The following is a 22,682-nucleotide window of genomic DNA, read 5'->3' as shown; positions in this document are numbered from 1 at the left end:
GCATGGCCGCAGTGCCATAACTGCATTTCAATGCGTTTGTCCAACCAAGAGGAATTTAAATTGGCCACCAACTTGTTCATCCAAAATCCCTGAGCAGATAGTGTAACATTTTTCCTGGCGCACCTATAAGCAAGTGCAGTTTTTGGTTTGTTATATCTTTGCCTGGCCGTTGTGCCATGACCGTGGTTTTTTGTTTTTCCTGCTGTGCCCACATTATGCAATTTCTTGCTCCATATTTCTAAGTACTGTGTCTTGGCTTCCGTGCTACAAGAGTGAAGCTTTTTCTCATCTGTATTTGAATTTGACATGGCTGCTGTGTCATTTCCAAAGCTCGCAGATGAGCAATATATGCAGCCTATTAAAATATCAACAGTCCTGACAACTACATAGTGTCACAATACGAAATAAGTAGTGTATATCTAATTCCTGTCCATACAGAAGCGCCTCTATCAGTGTAAGAACAATGAGAACAAATACAAGAAACAAGCAAGCAACATATAGCAGATCATAGCACACATTAGACAGGAGTTGGGACCATAAGAAGTTATTGCACAGGATTGTAAAGTGACAGATGATATTGCACTCGCCCATAGCACACATTAGTGCAATTGTGTTGCACGATGCCCATGGCACACATTAGTGCAATTGTGTTGCACAATGCCCATGGCTCACATTTGCACAAGCAGATGTGTGTGTAGATATTGCACTGAATTAGCATACATAGGTGTATTATGTACATGTTATTGCACTAAGTTAGCACACATAGATGTGCTTATCACACAAATTACAAGTGGTGACCCAACAATCGACACACACTGAAGTACACATTTAAACAAGGTTGTGATAACAGTTGTGGTTTTCCAATAGCCATGCTTTAAGGTGTTTAGTAATTTTGAGTATTGAATTCCAGCTCTGAGATGCATGAAAGGAGAATACAGCTTCACCAAAAGTACTTTTCCTAAAGAATGCAGTACAGTCACTTCTAGAGCCTGTTCTAGTTGATCTGTTTGAGTTTTCCTTAACAAATCAAATTCTTGAGGTGGAGCTTGCCCTTGAAAAGGTGATAGACTAGTATATAATCAGTATATTTTAGTGTTCCCAATTTAGTCGCTCATCTTTCTTAAAGATCTGGTAGTGATTATTTGATAATTCTTTTTTTGTCTAGTACTTTTAGAGCTTGTTTAGATTGTTTCAATAGACTTCAGGGTTGTTTGGACACATGTAACATTATCATTGCGACAAAATTATCATTGCGACAAAATAAAAACTCAGTGTTTTTTTTTGTGTGGTTTGCATCTGCAATGAAGAATTGTTACCTATTGGAAAAACAAGTTGTGGTTTCATATTTTTGTACTGGTGATCCAATTTACTATAAATATCTGTCTACAGAATGTGACATTTAGTGTGTCCTGCACTTCTTTAAAACCACCACTAGATGTCAGCATATGATTGCAAGATCATCTGCAGGCATCTCAAAGCTGCAGTCAAGATGTGCAGCACTCTGCTTTGTCTAAAGCTCCAAGTATTTTGCGCCTGTGCTTTAAAAAACTCAAGATTTACACTCTTTATGAAAATAAAGTCCTGGCTTGATGTAGTTTTTTTCCTTCTCCCAAAGTACATAAATATTGTTGAGCCTCACAGGAGGTGGTGTGATGCATCTCTCAGGGGTGTTTGCCTAGGTCACCATAGTCACATGTACATCATATCCTCCTCACGCTAAATCAGAGAGAGACTATGTATGTCTTATCTGTGCGTGTAAGTGTTTATCCTTCCTTCAGTCCATGGGGACATGGAAGAATGAGGAACCCATGGCCAGTCACTGTCTGATTCAGGTCCCAGTGGTTCCTCAAACATCTGTGGTCATCAACATCAGTTCTCATACTTCACCTCTCCTCCTAATCTCTTCCTGTAGTTTCTATGAGTAATGGTGTGCTGAGTTCAAAACATGCACGTCTGTTCACAATGATTTAAGTCGTATCTCAATATGAAAGCTGTGACTTGGGGACATTCAAGACAAAGTCTGTTATGTTTTTCTGGAAAAGTCTGATACATAAAGGTGAACAGGTCCCTAAGAAAGCAGAATTGGAATTGGAATACACTCTCGAACAAGTGCCTAAAATGAATGTGGGCAGCAGGTTGACACAAGTGGCTTATTCAGAGAAAGTGGGAGAGTGCAGTCCTCCTTATCGTCCCGTCTGCCCCTCTTTCTCTCTTTCACTCCGACCATTTCTCATATCTTTATTTAACCATGCTCCTCTTCTTCCTTGATTCATGCATATGGCAGACTTTGTGACCGTAATTTCAATTTAAAACACATGAGGGGAAATCCTAGCCCGTGCTGCTCTTTAATGGGCCATCATGGGATTGGAGTATGCAGAGAATGATTGAATTTTGTGAGAAGGCCAGGAACGATCAAGTCTCGCCTGCCGTTATGCAATCGACCATTCCCCTCTCCCAACGTGACGTCTGCTAAAACCTAGAGGAGGTGGAGAGAGGGCTGGAAACCTCAATGTCTAGACCAAAGGAGAAAAAATATTTTTTCTTTTAAAATGACTCCCGACTTTATAGAAGATCAATTTGGCTATCGTATATATATATATATATATATAAAAAAAAAGAGTCAAGTGAGATGTGCTCCACCACTTCAAACACAGATGATTTGAAATGGGCTGTTTTTAATGTTTGTTAATGAGCCCTTTTACACCGTAACGCATGACATCCTATATTTCTTACAGGCAAGCTCACATATGGATCCTATACAAACCCTGCCATATCATTTTATGCATGTGATTGTGTCATGTCTGTTTCCCTGGGCTCCCTCCACCTGCTCGGCCCACATTGACAACGTCGAGATAAAAACTCTGCTTGGCCAGAGGCACCAAAAATTATCTCTTTGTCCAAACTTTTTCACACCCACTGAGATGGATTACACTGCTGTGCTACATCCTCTCAATGAAGCAACAGAGACTACCTTTCCCGTTAAGTCCATTATATTCAAATGGGCCGGCCCTTTTTTCTTTTTTCTTCCTCACAAGACATAAAGTAATCAAAAGTTGAAAGCAAACACTCAAGGAGGCACTTAGCAAAAAAGAAAAGCTTTTATGATAAAACATTCATATACAGTGCAGGAGACAGGTAATCTTTGAGGATGATAGGGTTGTCTTGTGGTCAGTTTCAGCATAGTACGGCTTAGGGAGCCTTGTAGATGAATGCACCTAATAACATCCCCGCCCACCCATCATCCCGCAGACCGTCCAGGCAGAACAACTAATACCTGAGTGTATTTCTTCAGTGGTGTGAAGTATGCCTTAAAGAGCTGTTGGAGGCTGCAGTAAAGTAGGGTTCATTACCTTGACAGACTGATGACAGCTAAGACTGGCTGAGACGCACACGCACATGCACGCATACTGAAGTGAAGGCTAAATAATCTGCTGTTCCTGGTTATTGTGTATTGCGTACACAGTAGGATTTCATATTGTATAAATCAAAATGCCTGTAGGCTGCAGTCAAAATGTTTTCTGGAGCTCTAAAACATAAGATCACTCTCTGGCTGAGTTATTTGGAGACGACATCCAAGTCGGTAAGTGATAAAAATGCAGTGGGTGCAGATAAAGTGTCTGGTTTCGTACAATTGTTGTCAGAAAATGTTTTATTCCAATAGGTTGACTTTTTGGGAGAAATACATACTGCATATCCTTTATTGCTGAGAGTTGGATAAGAAGATTCTTCTCATGCCAGTAAAAATGTACTGTAGCTGTATGGAGTGGCCCTTCAGCATAACTTACCGTAATGACTGCTAACAATTCTGATTCTGATTAAGAAAAGTCCAACTTTTTTGCCAACAAATATATATGCTAGAGAGGTGCTTGCAGGTATTTTTTGTTGCCTTTGGACAGAGCCAGACCATCGGCAGTCCTAGTCTGTGCATGAAATATGAAGTCCATAGACGTGTATTAATTTTTCCCAAAGTACTGAGTTATAATTCTAATAATTTGAGTTTAATGGCAAGCTATTGGGGGGTCGGTAACAGTAGCTCACAGCAGCCACATATAATTTGTTTTGTATGGTTGCAACATTTTGCAACCATATTGTAACCAGCTTAGTTACAAAAGGAGGTTAACTAGAACAGCCGACTTTCACCCCATGTCGGGAAGTCTGTTTGCATGGGTTGCATGTGGGGTCAGCTTTAGGTCACGCAGGGCATCCATTAGTGGCCTTATTTAGAGTCTTATTCCTTTAAGAGGGGTGATTGGCCAGCAAAGACAAAGAATCATTACCTTTGCCCGCCCCCTCCCTGCCAGCAGTCAATAATGAGGCATCATTAAAATGAATAGATGGACATTCCCCTTTTCTCCGGATCCTTATTGCAAAATCAGTGTCAGGGGAAATGAAGATTGAGCTTGGAGAAGGCGTCTAAAAGCCTCACAGTGATTGTCGTGAACTCGTCTCCAGTGCCCGGCTCCTTTATCTACTGTAAGAGTCTGCACCTGCCTGAACTCTTGACTAGCAAGGGCTTTTACTGTAGCCCATTAAGAGCATCCCTAATGTGCGCTACATTGTACTTCAACATAAACATTCTGCATACGTACCGAATCATTTACAGCAAACATTGGAAGAATGATTGGTAGAGATGTCCTGGAGTATTTTTTTTTTTTATCCATTAAGAAATTCAGCTCTCAGGCTGAACTGGAGGGTGCTATTGAATACACTAACTTTGATGTGGAGAACGGAGAAGTCACGTGTTGTGATCGTATAAACACACACTTAAAGATAATTCTCACTTTTCACATTTCTTAAGCCCGAACATCTGTCCAACCACTAAATTTTTATAAATCCTTGCACAACATTTCACGCATCACAAAAAAGAGTGAATCAAGCTGAATGATTGCAGATGGAGAATAAAAGACGGCACAACATTTTCCAGGCCCCATCTGTTTGCCTTTCTGAGCGTCTCTTAAAGTGTCTTTTAAAAAGGTGATTTGTCTGTGCCTCAGCAGTGATGTGACCATGTCAGCATGTCTGCACATCATCCCCTGGCTGTTGCTGTCACATCATGTGACGCGAAGAACTCCTGTGAAAGGATCTGTGAACACCTGTGGAGACAGACGGCCGCACCCTAACAGATTAAAAACACACATGTAAACACATGCTCAAATACACTTTCACATGTAGTCCTCATCGTCTCTCTTTATCATCCTCGACATATGTGATAAGATGGTCTGTTTATGGTGTTCGGACATATGTTTCTAAAGGATAAAAAAAAAAAATCCCAATATCCGACTCAAGGGACCAAAAGAGATCAAATGCAGAACTGGCTTATGGGACACGGCTATCAAAGGTCCCTCAGTATGGTCAAGCAATTATCTCTAACAGCATCTCTTAAAGCCACCCCCATGGTTCTCTCAACATGCCCATCATAACAGGTATATTGAGGATTTACTGCCTGCAGATGGCCGATGAGAGACAAGAGCAGGAGCTCCAGTGCTGCGCCTATGCACTCACTTTATAAAAGGCCAAATCAAGGGCTCTGTGGGAATAGAACTGCGGAGGAAGCAAGGCAGTAAAGACACTATAAATCCATACAGTGAAACTTCTAAGTTGTGCCCTCTGCCACGCGTTCCCGCCGGGAGAAAATGACACGCGCCGCAATCTTAATGAAGGATAGACTTGTTTGGTCGTCTGTGCTGTTGCCTCTGCTTTGGCTATCAAGCAGCAGAGTTGTTGTCTGTTAAGTTTGTCCAGCAGACAGTCAATGAGATCATCAGTGGATCAGTCCATCATTTCGTCTCTTAAATTAAATAAATTTGCATTTCATTGGACATTATTGAAATCATGGAAAGTGTTGCAAACAAACACTTCCCAGACATTAGTTTGCTTGGACAAATGTAGATTACAAATCATTTTCATACGTTATCAGCAGCTAAAGCCAAGAAAGCTGTCAAGCTACCGACACATTTTTGATGCCAAATAAGAAAAGCCAGCATGATGATTTTCTTTTTTTTTTCTGAATTGCTTGTCGGTATAAGATAGTATGTGCGATAAAACACTCTTTTTCTCTGGCAGACTAAACTATAAATGCTGCAGCTGAGCATATACTCTGGCCCTCAGTCTTTAAAGGAATATAAAGTACACAGATCCATGTGCCTTACTTGGTTCATTTATTTCCCAACAAACTACTGTATGTAAGCAACACAATCGTACAAATTCTTACCAAGAAACCTGATCACAAACCAATCCTGATTATGTTTGAATTTTAAAAAAGGTTTGATTATTCTTCAAGCTTTTAAATACTTATTTTCTCCCTTGTTTACTTATGAGGAAGAAAAATCAATACCACTCTCACTGTTGTTCCATTAAATATTTGGCTAAAAGAGGCTTACCTTAGCATTAATACAGGGAGAACTCTGGCAAAGGTAAGAAAAACAACAAAAACGGATTCATATTTACAGTTTATATTGTCCCTTTTTAGTAATTTAGTACCAAACTTTTTGCGTAATAATTATTTGTAGAATAAAAACTGACTAGAAAATAGTTAATATAATACAACAGTGTAAAGTACTTGGAGGCTTCATTGCAATCTAAAGCTGTATCTTAGCGTCTGCTTCAGACGGTGCCGGTACTTGATTTCTGCCCCTGCACTGGCCCGTCATTGTCTCTCTCTCTCCTGTGTCAAAGGGTACGTGCCCATCAGATGCAGACTAAGGTAAGAGAAACAGGGTGCCAGGAAAAAGGGGCGTGACTGCATCTGTAAATAGTATTTCTATTTTGGGCTAACCACGGTGGTGCAGGGGAGCACCGCCTAGGCCTGCCTTCTGTCACTATGGGGATGGGCGCTTCATAACTTTGCCGGATGGAAAAAGTCTGGAGGACTGGCAGGTGGTACACAGGAGCGTGGCACGGCTCCCATGGAGGAGAGCTGTTTTACTCATAACTACCCACCACTGACAATACTCTCTGGAAAACACACAGGCCTCTGCTTGTACTTTGCATATCAGCAGCTTGTTGCACGTGCCCTAGTTAAACTGCAGCATAGGTTTATTTTCTTTAGTTTGAAACAAAAGTAGAAGACAGAAATACATCAATGTTGAGTGATTTACTGAGGTGCCCTCTCTGCTATGCTGGCAAAAGAAAACATTGTAAGATGTAAAACTGTCAGTACACCCTTAACCATTTAGTAGAAATCACAATAATAATATACCACATGCTTTAAAATAACATTCAAAAATGGAAGGAGGCAATATTTAGATTTTTGCACCTTAAATTTTTCAATGTCCGGCTGTCTCCATTACTGGATTTATTGGGGAAACGGGTACAGGTTGGAACAGAGTGAAGTTTATAAAGGTCAAACTATATCACTCATGAAATGGCAAAGCCAGCTTGGAGAAAATCCTTTAAAGCATCACCATATGGGCCATGCATCTAATAGTCAAAAAATCATGAACAGGAGGGAAAAGAAGATAAGACAGGAAACATCATTCAGAAATAATTCCCCACTGTAAAATATAATTTGTTTTTAAAAGGTTTAATCTGCATTTGGAATAATATAAAAAATATAAAGGTATTAAACACACGTTTTCCCAAAATGTAGTTTGTAGGAAAAAATAAAAAACACATCGCAGATGAACAGAAAAAAAGTTTGAACTTCATATTATTAGCTACTAAAAAAAGGCCCATATTAAAGCCATCTAAAATAATACTAATAATAATACTAATAACCTTTGTAGAGGTTGACAGACAGTCTGTAACATTCACGTTCAAATGTAAATAAAGTAACTGGAGACTGTTCACGTATGTCACCATAATATCATTTATTATTTAATTGTTGAGAACACATTAAATGCACTTAAAACAAATTTAATTTTTCATAAATATCTCATATTAAAGAGAAACATGTTCCACCTTGTGCCTACACAGAAAAGCATTATAGAGTTACAATAATCTTGTAGCCGAGAAAGAGAGTAAGGCACAAAAATAAGAAAACTTAATCATACAGTTTTTTTTTTTTTATCATGCTATTATACTATATGTCCTAAAATGGATTAGGAAGCTATATGGGAAGCTAGTGACAGCTAAATGATCTCCACCATTAGTTTGGTGTGCATGCTCCAGGAGACTGATACTGTGGAAAAGATGGCAGCATGGTGAGAGAAGAGATGGTAATTTTCTGACATGACTGTGGAAATCAATCTACAATATTTGGTCTGGAAGCAGAAGAACCTGCTGTTTCTATAGTAAAGTGCATAATGTTATGGGGGAGCTGTTCTATGCTAAAGTCTCTGACAGAAAAAGGAAACTTAGGACAATAATTTCACCAAAGACAAAATCCTTTGGTTTAATCCGATCAATTATTGCCAGCTGTAAGTAACAGTTCTGCCAACTCCTCAGTGGAATCACCCAGATGACAAGTAACAGTGAGCCTATGTTGCACTTCCATTACTCATTTGCCTGTTTACATGGAAACCTGCCGTGCAAGATGTAAAAGGCAAATATTTATTGTCCTGCAGTATTATAATTCAAATTTAGCAGGTAAGCTTACCATTGTTGAGCTGTTTTCTAAGTCGTGGGTCGGGGGAATCTGTTACCTGCCTTTTTATAAGCCCCTGCAACCAGGAACTTTTGTCATAGGATATGTATTAGATATGTCTCTGATTGTCTGTGCGTCATTATGTCATGATTTAGGTGGAGGACCGTCTGGAAGACCTGGACAGGATGATTAAAAATAGGCACTAAGGTGAAAAGAATAATGCAAGATAGTAGAAATGGTACAAATCAAATCAGGGGGACACAACTGAAGGAAAAAGAAACAAAGAAAGCTAAATAGCAAAATGCATAAGGCATACATATGTTCAAATACATGTTTATACAAAAGAATATACAATAACATTCAGTATAAATGAACAATGGAATAATAAAGAAGCAAGAGAAAAAAAAAATACACTTCTACAATTCACATACTCCCTACATATTGTCTATCTTTTATTTTTAGCCTGTTTCCCTGTAAACAAATCATTGAAATGATAGAAAAATGTCATATAAAAACTTTCACTTTGGGGGTTCCGACCGTTTTGCATTTTTTGTGACTGCTGCTGTCATTTGCTGTCAACATCACTGTTGTAAGGCACCGATGCGGCTGTTGCGGACTGACTGCACAAACAAATGAACAAAAGTGATGAAGCATGACACTTATTGTCCCATTGGTTTGTCCATGCATTAACTTACAGATCAGGTTCAAAATGAAGATTGTCGTTGATCAACGATCGAAGAGTTAATAAGTCTCAGTGAGTTGTTTGGTCCACTATAGAACATCTGCTGTGAATTATTAAGGCAAGTGTCGTTGTATACTTTGCCACCTGATGATACCACTTCCCTTTTTTCGTAAATATAACATTCATTTGTTTAGTTTTTTTTCAAATGTGGCTTGCCAGTGATTGTCAATGTGACTAAGCAGCAAGTCTTTTGAGCGAGGAGGAGCTTGATGGCCCAGTCAGAGATCCTGAGCAAAATATGTGTTCTTCATTATCTGGATCTCTTCTTTTTGTCCTCCCATTTTTTTTTTATTTTTGTCTTGTTGATGCTTGATTGAACGAGTTGCTGCTGCGGAGAACATCTGGACGTCTATGCGTGAGTGTGCACAGAAATGCTGGAGAGGTCATTTCTGATTATCTCGTTAACTGTGGAGACAGAAGAAAAAAAGGTGGATTAGAACATTTTTGGTATTCATAGAGATGGCCTCATAGTTGCAGGTACAAAGCTTGTCATAGGAAAACTTATTTTTTTATGTCCCTGGTTTTCACCATATCTGGTTTTGAGTCTTTATCATTTCGCTTTTGTGCTAGCAGTCCAGTCTAGCGGGAAAGACAATTCATTTTGCTTGTGTGATTGAGAATGCAGAGATTGTTTTGGGCCCCTTCAACTTATTTTTGCCCTGAGCACATGGATAGGAGTCCTAAAGAGATGAATTAGAAGTTATACGTTACATTTGGAATCTTGTCTCTTTTTTAATGATCCTGAAACTAAAGATGAAATAATATGATGGAATTAAAAAAAAAAAAAAGAAAGAAAAGAATAATAAGGTCAGATGAGGTGACGCTCCACCAAATACTTGGCTTGGATATGTTCATGTTGAAAAATACCGGGTATCAGTAGTCACAATCCAAACATATCTATGTCATTACCAGCCTTTAAAAGTCATATCGGTGCTGTACACCCATCTCTGCTTTTCAGTTGCCGTCTTGTCTTTCCTGCCCTAGTTCCTGTGCCCTCGCCTTTCCCACACTCAGGCAGACACGGATCAGTCTCCTGCCTTTATCTGGTCTGTGTTCTTTGGCAAAACAGAGGGAAGTGACTGTGAAGACGACGGGGACCCCGAGCACGGCAGCCTAACACAAACAAAAAGCTCCTCAGTCGTGGGGCTTGATAAAGTGCACTGATGTAGATGGAGAGAAAGAGACAGAGAGAGCGAGCGAGAGAGAGAGTCTGGTGAAACCACCTTCCACAGTGAGGAGCCGAGACAGGAAGTCCACCCACTCTGAGGTTCAAAGTGGGCATGCAGGTTGTTATCACTAGATATTGCTTGGTGAACAGTGCTGCATCTGCACTACTCGAGATGAAAACACACACAAAAAATAACAGAACAAGATGGAGCCTTTTTCATACCCATCTCTTTTATTTATGTGAATTAAAAAAAAAGAAAATGTTATAATATCCAACAATGATACTAATGTCAACTGATTTATGGTGAAGGTTCCAACAATATTTACACTTTCTGCCAAGAATGGAAACAAAAATAAACAGATTGCACTTTTTAAAACAAGAAGGCACACACCTATAATAGCATGCCACACACACACACACACACACACACACACACACACACACACACGCACACACATTGGGACTCACCTCCCTAAACAGGAGGAACTCCCTTTGGAAAAATCCAGGCAGCACTGTTGGCGTTTTAAACTCTATTCTGCCCCCGGGCTAAACAGGCATTTACATGTTGAATTTATTTTTAGCTTTGCCATCGCAGGATATAAAGGAAGTACAGGCACAGGTAACAATTAAATGATCAAACTTTAATTTGGCTGCTCAATTCTGTAAGCCGACAGGGGAAAGAGCTCCAGGAGGGGAAGGGAAAACCCAACAAGTGTACTTTTTATTTTGCTCAGAGGGAAAGCAGTGGCCTTTTTTCCTCTCTTCTGTCACGCTAAGCAACTGTGACGTCTTCTCCACCCACGCGTTAACTGCAGTATTATTTAGCCTCATCAATATTTTCCATTAGCATGTTCATAATGTTCCATTCTTAAGAAACGAGTGATACAGAGAAGAAAAGGTAAACCACTGGCCCCCTGTGTTTTCATCTTTGGCAATGTGAGAGTTTCAGAAACAGGATGTGGCCAACTGTCACACCGCAAGACAATAAGAACCTATTTATAGTTGTTTAATGGGGCAACTTTTATCATTATTTAGTTGCAGCAGCTTCTTGGAACTGAAGACATTGTACAGAGAAGTTGAAACCTACAGGTGCACAAAACCAAGGCATAATAATAATGTTTTTTTTTTTTTGACAAATGAGTTGGTTTTTCCCACTTTTTGCTTTTTAGATGAAATGAAATTTTAACAACATTTTCCACATCACACTTCAGTTTTGACTCCGTTTCACCTTCCATGAAGTGACTAGATAACCACAAATATGCAGAATAAGGGAAGGCAGACAGACATGCTGGGGAACATTTTGATCATAGTGGAATTTGGTACTAAATAAATCAATTCCCTTGCTTAATGTTGGCTGTGGTATAAGTACAAGATCGTCTTTGCAAACTGTAATTGTAAAGCTTGTTTACAAAGCAGACTAGACCGTTGTTTTCCACTTTCATTATTTGTATATGATATTGGAAAAATGAAAAAGAAAAAAAGGAGAACACTATACTACACAGTTAAGATGTAAAAACCATAATGTTTACCCTCAGATGTGTACATAAACACTCTGTGGCCTGGTAAATTTCTCAAACGCATTGAAAACAGTATTGTTTTGTTTTTGTTCTTTTTTTATTTTTTCAGTTTCCCAGGTTAATAATGGAAAGCTGTTACTAGGCGAGTACCCTCTCATGAATAAACAAAAACAGCGGAAATGTGAGCTCCAAATATTCCCCTGGTCTTGCTGGTCTGAGTTAAAGAGAGTGACATCCTTTATTAGCTGTAGTACCAGTGCCGTTGGTAAACCACGGTGCAGACCTGTCAGTGCTTATACTTTGGGCTCGGCGGCCTGGAGATCTATTTCAGGCAGGTGTGAGAGCGACACAAAAGTATGACTATGCTTTACTGTGTTACGTTGAACAACTTTAATGCACAATTCAGCTCCTCTGTGAGGGAGGGCCAGTGTTTTTGGCAGTGGTTTGAAGCTAAACCTTCGTCTCTAACATGCATGACTGATGGCTGAATTAATGTTGGACTTGCTAAACATATTTGCCCATATCAACTGAGATGGAACATGATTTGCCCCTGCCTGCTGGGACACAGGTGGTCAAGTGCCTCCAGTGTACATGCTGCCAGCGTAGTGCATGCTTGAAACGGTGTGATTTAACACTCGAGGGTGGTAGACAATTGATTCATTGTTTGATTTGTCTAACACCAAACATACTGGAAGGCTCGGATAAAATTCAGACCACAGATGGCACTGATTTACAGCCCCCTCATGAGTGTGTGTAGGTGTTGGCATGTGTCTGCCAAATGCTACTTTTAGACACCAAAATAGTGTACAATGATTTATAAAGAGTCCCAATTCCACATCTGTGGAACGTTACTAGAGCTACAGTCATTTTAGCCCCTGGTTTTATGATTGCCAGCTAAGGCAAGTTGAGCCAGGTTTAACTTTCTTCCAGACTTCTGTGGAAGTTTAAGGAGGATTTTCTTTGGTGCTGCTGATCAGGGTAGTTTTGTTACAAAAAAAAAAAGGATTATGAGATTTCACTACCTTCATGTCTTTAAACCATTATTGGCAACTTGAAAGTTTCAGAAACACACTGTCAACCCAACACTGACTGTTTTATAAATAAGAAACCAATGTTTGGAGGACCAGGTCCAGACATTGCCTGGAGTTCCACACATGCGGATTGTAACAGGAGGTTGCCTGAGTCAGATGTGTTCACACCTGGTCATCACATGTTTTCAAATTTGGGAGCTGGCAAACCAACGTCTGTTTAACATCCAAATCAACATTTACTCCCTTAAAGCTTTGTTTTGGTCTCCTCCAACCCCTGAGGGAAAATGTGAGTGCTAATTACTTGTTTGATTGCTTGGCTGAAATTCTCTAACTTTGTTGGACGCCTCCAAATGTCCATCAGTCCAGCAGCCTCTCAGTACACAGGAGACGTTTGTAACCTGAATAAACTTGTGGCTCTTTTGTTTCCACTTCATAATTTGGCCTGACATCTTGTTTGTGTTAGATATTTTCTTCTTTGCAGAATAGGGGGCTGTTTGCCTCTATAAATCAGTAGTGGTCTGACAGTTCTGCACAACTGATGTCATTTTGGAAGCAGTGGTGGTATTATCTGGGAGCAGCTAATCCATGTTTGTCATGCTGATCAAAATACATACTGATTTGATTTACTGTCATATTTTTCTGTCTGGCTTTGGAACTGGGAGATGATGAAAAAAGTTTTTCCAACTAAAAAATCTGTCATCAAGTACATCTACAGCTGTTTGAACTGCTGCTTGCTGCTACCACTGCTGCCGAAAATGAGAGCACGGTCTCTGTAACCAAGATTAAGTGTTATAATACATCAGGGGAAAAGTTTGCACAATAGGTATAATATACAGAATGAATATTAGGGCAATAATTATAGGCTTTTACTACTATTAGTGTATCATGATTATCTAAATTGAATGGGACAGTGTTATGTTGTATATAATGGGTACAACAGTGTAACTGCTGCATTTTAGCTGCCCCTGCTAATAATAAAAATAAATATAATCAGACCAAGTAGAAAATATTGTGATTTTTATCTTTGCCGACTTGGTCTGCACTGAACTAGTGCTGTAAGGAAATAGAATAAATGCCGGGCCAAAATGAATACAGCTTGAATGTGCCTGTGAGCCTTCAAATTAACTTTAACATGCGTTAAATTAATCAATTTATTTATTTTTTCAAAAACCTGGATTGAAGATAAAACTGATAAAAACTTCCAAAACTTGGTTCCTCAAGCCAGTAGAAATATAGTAAGAAAATAAAATGTGCCGATTTTTTTTTTTGTCTTTTCCACTAATGTATATGAACTTGAATTTTTAATTTTTTGACTCTCTTGATGTAGAAGAAACAGTTATGATGGTTCAATTTGTATTCTTTAATCCAGAAAGCCGACTATGGATTACTTAATTCCCTTAATTTGGCTACTCTTAGTCTTCACCATGAACCTGAATTGCACCAGGGATTTAGTTAGCATCGTTGGAGGAGAGTGCAGCGTGCTGGGTTCAATAACAGCCGAGCTTCCTCAGAGAACAGAGGATGCCCTGTGGTCTGGTGAGACACAGAGCCTTCAGGCCTGAGAGCTGTTCGGGGTTTCCTGCTGTCGTAACACGATCCCCCTTCTGCCAAAACAGGACTGCCTGACAATGACCTGGTACGTAGGGACGTCACCTTTCCCCAGCCTCCGTCAGCTGACTACCCACAACATGACCTCTGAACTGTAAGTTGTAACGGAGGCTTCCTGCCAGGGACTTCTGATCTCCCTTCAAGTCTCCTGATACTGAAGAAGCGGAGGGCACCCCCCTGAACTTCTCTCACTTTCACTGCACGAATTAACTGCAGCTGTGTTAAGGTCAGGGACCTTCACGCTGGAGCAAAGGGGGGTTTCCTCTGCTTACTTATACCTCCTTGTAGTAGCACAGTCAGGTTTGTGAGAAAGAGGACGTAGCTTCCTTCAATTGTGGCACTCAAAAATCTCAGCAGCGTGAGAGGAAGTGCATCTGAGTCATAGAAGCACTTTGATATAAACACGGATAAACACTGGCATTATATTTGTGCAGAAGCTCATAAATACAGACTCGGGAGTTCAACCTGATTTGAACTTGTGCTTTCATGTGAAATTGATTTGGTGGGGAAGCCAAACTAAAGCTCAAACTTGCTTGAGAGAGACAATTGAATTTCCTGGTACATATTACTTTTGTTTCCTCACTATATCAAATCTTCTCTCGGCCTCAGCAGAAACACTTAATGGACAATTTGCTGCCGCCCACACATGGTTCAAGCGGCTGGACGCAGAGGCTGGGACGATGTCACTTATCATGCGCTAGAAACCGGTTACATTGAAAATAGGGCGGGGTCAAAGATCAGAACACACATAAATGACATTGAGATGGAGTGACTGAAAAGGAGAATGAGCGAAATGGAGAGAGGCACAATCATTATTCCCTCAGATAAACACAAATGGAAAGAGACAAAGTGTTCCACTAATGCTTCATCATGATAAAGTGGTTCATAAATTCATCTGAGCTTTGCAGGTAGACAGCTTCTAATCCATCCCAGGGATCCCTTTGGGCTTAATGATGTGATGATATGTACAGACAGCATATTTCATCCCTACAGCTAGGCTGATGTGTGAAGCTCTGTGCTCTCCCATGTGGAAGCACTCAGTCTCCACACCTGACAGATGAGATGGAGGAGAAGAGATAGGGCTGCAGAGTGAGTTGGTTTTAAAACAAAGCTGAGTTTATATTGAGAGTGCTGCAGAATCTCTGAGGTGCCGTGGAGATACCGTTGTGCTATCGGCCTCAGCCAATCACCTCCTCCTGCTTGGAAGGTTAACAATGGTGCCATGAAATTAATGATTTAGACATAAGTGGAAAGCGATAACTGTGAGAAATAGTTGATGAGCGAGGCCGTAAAGTTCATTGGGGACGGCAGAAACATGTCCCCGTCAAACTACTATTTTCAGCTCCTTTTACTTTCGGTTTGATTCACTCGAAGAGTTCTGAGGAGAGACGAGAGGAGCTGATATCTGTCTATTCAACTTTTGTCATGCTTTCACAGTCGGTAAGCAACTGTATCCTAGAAGCAGATAGTGATTTGTGGAATTTTTCTGCTCTTTGTGTCAGCTCCCAGCTACACAGGCTCTACTCTTCTATCCCCTGATTGTTCAAATAACACCTGCCACCTAAAAGAAAGACTCTTACAATTTGATCAAAGTGAGTCTTGATGCTTTTTCACTCCAGTTTTTGCCATTCACTCACACGTTCATACAGTGTATCTATGTGCAGAGCACACTTTTACATACTGCCTGGAGCAACATTAATTGTCTTTCCCAAGCACACATCACCATGAACAGTGGTGGAGCTGGGAATTTAACCCACAACCTTCAAGTTGAATGACGACTTGCTACCACTGATCTACCATTGCTCATAAGGATGTTGCTCTAATCAATTACAGTATTTATCCTAAAGAGTCAGGTCTCTAATTGTATTAACAAGCCCGATAAGCAAAATTGTTGTGCAATTTTTTTCGGGTTTAAGGAGAAACCAAAAAATGACAATTAGAACTGCAGTCAAATTTTAAAGTCTATGCAACACCTAAAAAAGGAGCTAGAACGATAATGACAAAAGACAGGGGACATTTGACAATTATTTTGCGAAAGACAAAAGAAGAAATAAAGTTTGGAGTGTGAACACTAAGTGCTCTGATGTCACTGAAGAGATTTGCAATCAATATGGCTGCTGCTGTTTTTAGTCAAAGGCTCCTGGCTCTGTTGGATAGAAGAGATGAAGCAGCCTTGAGAAATAACACTGACAACCTCTCCGAGTCTCATGTAGCGTGCGGAGACAGGCTCTAATCTCCACCTGTGAATCTCTGATGTGCCTTACTTTTCAGAGGACATGCTTTATGGCTCTCTGCAGTCGGATGGATTGGACATGTTTCCAAACCAAATGACTCAACCCAGGAGAGTCTCAGTGTCTGCCTTGTTAAGATTAACACTAAATAGAAACGCTGTGTTCCAGGCTTAAAAAGCAACAAACCAGTAGCATCCCAAATTAGAAAGCTAAAGACAACAGCTTTTACTTAAAGCTTCACGACTGATGTGTTTATTTTGGCGGCAGCAGTGTGTAACCCTCGTCTTTAATCATGCATGGTGTGTCATGCCCTCTCCTATCTCACCTTATTCTGTGTCTCTTTGTGAGCCTGCCACTAACCCCCTCCCCCCCCTCCCCCACACACACCTCCTCTCATTTCCTCCCAGGCCCAGGAGGCCGCTGGTGTGCACGCTCGAGGCTGCTCTCCGGAGAGGATGAGGGGGAGGTGTTTACATGGTTAGAGCTGCTCTCCAGTGCCCTCATCACTGACTTCACTGCACGTCTTTGCACAGTTTGTCTAGAGTGCATTGCAAATGTAAACAAATTAATATAGAAAACGAGATCATAACAAGTGTTTTGAGTTGCAGTGAGTTTTTTTTTTTTTTTTCTGATCTTAATGTGAACATAGGAAAATAATTGTACCTATAATTAACAGTAAACAAAGTGTAGTGGGTCATGGTAATATAGGCTGGGCATCTGTAAAACCTGTGATTAGTTCTCTAAAACCTTGTTGGTTGTTACAAATTTGCTGATTGGTTGGTCATTTTTCAACACAAAACTTTTACCCACCACATACATACATACTACAGAGGTATTTCAGTATTTTGAGTATCTCCAATTTGTAGCGAAAACCTACTACTACAGAACTCAGCCATCAGTGATTTTATCAAAGGTAAAACATTAAAGTCTGACACGAAACGGTCTGGCATAAAGTGTGCATTGTCCACCAAAGACTGTGAGAAATCAAAAGTCCAGTTTCACACAACTACCGAAGCATGACTCCGTGAAGCAAACATCCGAGGCTGTAAATACACCAAATGGAGGCAGAGACACACATCTTTGTGACTGAGATATGAAAGGAGACAGATTAAAATGTTTTTTTTTTGTTTTGTATGGCTCATTACTAATGGGTTTATGGTAAAATAACTCAGCCATCTGATAAAACTTGCTGCAATTGATTCAGAATTAGAAAAGTATGGTCCAGCTGAGGTTGATACAGATGCCTCAGGACTTCACTGGTTTTCAAACTGGCACACTGTTAAAAATATGAGCATATTGAAACAATCATACGGCATTGGGTTGCAGCCGTCTGAGGGAGACTTTGGCCATGCACCTGCATATAATAGGATTTATAACTGCATTTGTATTGCGCTTCTTAAATCACCTGTTGACTGTCAGTCGTAATGTGGGAGTTCAGAATTGTTTTACTTTATTTATATACAGAAACACTATGTTCTCAATGTCCAAAAAGCCTTAGATCGGTGCAAGCTTTATTGTTCTCAATCAATCACACGGAGATTGCTCAGAGAGGCTCCTTCCTGTTTTGAATTGTGTGTACCATACGTGTGTGTGTGTATCTGTGTGTCAGCACATCATAGCCGGTTTTACCATCAGTGAAAAAACATTGGTTCTGCTTTGTCCTCTGCTAGTCTGAGTTCTGTACTGTAAAATATTAAAAACATAGTCCCAGGCTTCTGCTAAAGTCGGCCTTGGGAGAAGACTTGCATGGTTTTATACTATTTTTAACCACTTTTTGTTTGAAGTATCAGGAGTACAGCACACTGGACACTTAAGAGCAGTATTTTGGAAACAGTGTTTCCACTAGTCCAACATCTTGGAGAGTCTGACGGAGGACTTCTGCAGGTGTTGCCCTAAAGTCACAGAAAAGGCATTGAATAGTACACTCTAGGTAACTAAATCTTAAAAAGTTCCTGCTGTGCGCAATAATACAGCTTCTCCTTTTGCAACTTCCCCACTGTGCTCTCGTGATCTGGCACTCTGCTGGATCTGAGTGTGACCTGATCAACTCTCAGTGTGATGACCTCAAGAGCTGCCCTACTACTTTAGATCCCCAGCACCTACGATGATTCAGAGACGCCTATAGAAAACGAGGTCGCCTTAGGGCACATGTTGGACCAGCCTGCAAGTAGGAGAGAGAGGCGAGGTTGCCAAAAGTTAAATTTACTTTTGATATGTGGAGACTGTTCAGGAGTCAGGAAACCCGCGCTGAGTCAAACACAAAACCTCTCTCCCAGAGACATTTTCTGTCACCTGTACACAACCACAATTTAACCTGCATCCATTACATTACATTACATTACATTACATGTCATTTAGCAGACGCTTTTATCCAAAGCGACTTACAATCCATTGCATCCATTTGTGCTATTTAATTTATTTTATTATTAGTAGTTAAACCTACACTTTAACGGGAACCAGAGCCTGGTATTGTACTCTGTCATACAGTACATCTGAGACAGGGGTTTCAGTTTAAGGGGCACAAAACATACTCTTTGAAGTATTTATGTTAAGTTAAATAGAGTTTAAAATAATCCTATATTCAACGCATCACTTTCTAGATTGAGTTGAATGTTGCTGACATGATTATAGTAAATATGACAACTGCCTTTGTGACAAATAATTGTATAATAATTAGTGATACAACATGTAACGACTGAAGATTACATTTTGTGATTATATTGTTTAATTATAACTAATTGAAAGCTGGAACACCGTGGTACTAAACTAGCTTGGCCTGCCTTGAATTAAATATTGGTGCCGTACCATGTGGACTTTGATTATTTAATCACTCAGTGTTTCTCACAGTTTAAAAAAAGGCTTACTGGCTATGAAGGGATTTTTCTATTTCTTAGCATGTTGTTTAGAGAAGAATTAGGCTCAGCCGAGTGCGATCAGGAGGGAGTCAGGGGACCCGTTGAGGTTTACAACTGCGATGGGTCATATGTCAACAGTAGGACACTTACAGTTCAGTGGTTATGATCATTCCCTCCCCTGTAGGAAACCCATTCACCCAATGCGTGGTAAGTCTCTGCGGCCACTGGTGGGAGAGGAAGAAAATGTGATCTTTAACTTCAGTAATGTTTATCTTCCTTTGACTTTTAGTGTTTTGCTTCTCACAGCTTTAGCTACAAAAAGGAGCATGAAGCATGCATGAGTGTACGTGTGAGCTTGTCTGGCATAAACACTGACCTCATCCGGACCACTAGTTCAGGGCTAAATTGTGGTTAGGTTCAAGAGGACATATGGTTTTTCAGAATTTCCCTTTCATTTAGTTTGTTAAAAAGCACTCTCGATTAAAAGTCTTCCAAAAAACGACCGGGCAGCTTTCAGTCTGATGTGACATTGTAATGTCACAAAGTTACTGTGATGGATACACAGACATGCATCACCCCTAGTCTGGGCAGAAGGTATCAGTATCGCTGTGACGAGGAAAGGCTGTGTTATTAAGTGTAAGGGCAAGGTCTCTCATTAATCACTGCTAAATGGTGACAAGTTGTAGAGAAAGTGGTTACTTTTTTTTTTTTTGAAAACAATATCACTCAACATTACAACCACAACCCTTTCTTGTATTTATGGCACTTCGCTGATGACTGCTTTATCAACAGCTTGCAGATTACTGCTGGATTTTCCCAGCATTTAGTCATCAAAGATTTGTTTGGCCAATCAGGAAATACAGTCAATTTGGGACCACAACTTAGTGGATCTGCAATACTTTAGTAAAATTGGTCCACTCTCACCCAGAAATTGTACAAATACTGACTGAGCACTTACTGATTGTACAACATTTGTTGGAAAGTTGTTTATCTGGTTGGGGTGATCAGATCTACCAGTGCTACCTTAAATTATCCTCCTGTTAATGTCTTTGAGTCCCAAACGCAAACGCTGAAAAGGGTCCATTGTTTATTTAGTTTACTGATCTGCACACCAAACGTGCGCTTAATGAAGCCGGTTGTTTACCTAGTTAACCTGGTTTGTTAGTCAACTGTAGGAAGGAGACATGCAAACCTTTTTAAATAGTGACATAAATGACCGAAATATGTCCTAGATAGGTAAGGTTAGGAATTATCTGGATAATGGATAAGGTGAGGGACAGTGCTTTCTTTTAGGCGGTCAAATAAATGGAAGTCAGTGCAGTGTCCTATGAAGAATAGCTGCGCAAACCTGTGTGTGTGCACATGTGAGGAACAGGGGCAATGGTAAGTGCTGCCTGGGAAAATCACCAAGATTGCATGCTACTTTCTTCCACCTCACATTTTCCCTTCTTTCTCCTTTCTTAGTCTGTCTGTCTCTCTTTGTCCCCGTCTCCTTTATTTCTATGGCTGGCCTGTTTCTTCTCATGCTCGCTGAATATTCCTGGATGTGAGGGCACGATGAGAATATCTCACAGAACACTCTGTGGCTTTTTATTCCTCCATTTTAGCTCCATAAACTATGAAGAGAGATATCAGGCTAAAAATAAAGTGGGGGAGAAAATGGATGTTGAATGACCGGATTCTCATCTTGACAGAACTGTCTTGACACCTTTATTTTATATTAAGCTGCGTTTAACATAATTTTCAATTTGCTGTGACACTTAAACATCGACATCTGTGTTTGGTTAATAGTCTTGTGACTGTTTCTACGGGGAATCATACTGCTCGCAGTTCATATCTGCATAGTTACTTCACTCCCTCTTAAATTTTCCAATTTTCTGCCACTTCTCCCTCCTGATTTCTCTTCAGGATTGTCTCTTCCACTCTCTTCTTTCTGAGGTATCTGCACATGGCCGCAAGCTCTGCCAAGAGTTACAAAACCCAACGGCTTTCCCCATCCCTCCCAGGCTGGATCAGACTTCTCTGTTGACAACCTTTGCTACAAGATACTATTTCACTGAGCTAACAAATTTCAGATGGGGAGCTGTTATTAAGTGGTCTGGGACAGAGACCTACTCCTGTTTACTGATGCCACAGGTATTTACATCCCCTAAATATCAACCAAAAACACTGCCTCTGCTAACGGCAAGCATTTCAGTGTGGTTATTCAAGCAGAGGGTCCCATCTTTGAAGCATGTTCAGCTGTCTGTGGCTGGACTTAATTGTCCTTGACCAAACCCCGAGCTGCAGGGCTGCTGTCCTGAAGTTGATCCTGACCTCTGACCTCCCTGTAGGGAATCTTGCGGCACATCAGTTGTACTTGCCCGGTGTTATATGTGTCTGGACTCTGCATTTTCCATGTGCTCACATTTTTTGAAGCCATATCCAAGATTCAAGAGCAGATTTATGGTTTCTGTGACAGTGCAACATTTGTGGTGTTTTGCAGAGAGATCAGTTGACTCCACAGAGGAACAGTGTTTTTAAAATCCTAGCCTCTAAAATTAAACAAGAGGCTTGCCACAATAACAATTCGCCTTATGATGACTGTAAATGTTGGAAAAAAAGGTATTAATTGACCATAGAAAAATCAAAAAAATCATAGCTTAAACTAAGGCACGGATACAAAAGACCCCATCACTGATTATCCTGTCAGATAAATCAAACACACCGATGTTTGTCATATTATGATTTTGAAATGAGGGTGTATGGGGTGAGGTGTAAGCTCTGTGATCACAGATATACACAGGAAGATCCCAGCCAAGCCACAGGCTTTTTTGTCTGAGTCCTGACCCGCTGTGATCTGTGTGGATCAGTGGCTTTTCAACGCGTGTTTCCTAAACCTCAGAATGTGAGCCACATAAACCGAGCCTCTAAACGGCTGTGTCAGGAGAATCTATAAGAAACACATGACGTATGCTGAACTGAAGGAATATTGCTTTAATAAATAGACTCAAATGTGCCTGGAGA

The 22,682-nt window shown here is 40.3% G+C and overlaps 1 protein-coding gene across 2 annotated transcripts in view; it reads right to left on the bottom strand.

Moving 5' to 3' along the window:
• Nucleotides 1-7,789: 7,789 nt before the first annotated feature.
• The window catches only part of LOC131471505 (nuclear factor of activated T-cells, cytoplasmic 1-like), a 58,084-nt gene continuing 43,191 nt past the window's right edge, over nucleotides 7,790-22,682 (bottom strand). For both annotated transcript variants that reach the window (XM_058648095.1, XM_058648094.1), the window contains one exon: nucleotides 7,790-9,671. In XM_058648095.1, the coding sequence (XP_058504078.1) occupies nucleotides 9,616-9,671 (56 nt within the window). In that variant the 3' untranslated portion in view covers nucleotides 7,790-9,615. The remainder of the gene's footprint in view (nucleotides 9,672-22,682) is intronic.

The sequence above is a fragment of the Solea solea genome, chromosome 13 (genome assembly GCF_958295425.1).
Source record: "Solea solea chromosome 13, fSolSol10.1, whole genome shotgun sequence".
Classification (NCBI taxonomy): domain Eukaryota; kingdom Metazoa; phylum Chordata; class Actinopteri; order Pleuronectiformes; family Soleidae; genus Solea; species Solea solea.
This window is presented reverse-complemented; position numbering and strand designations above follow the sequence as displayed.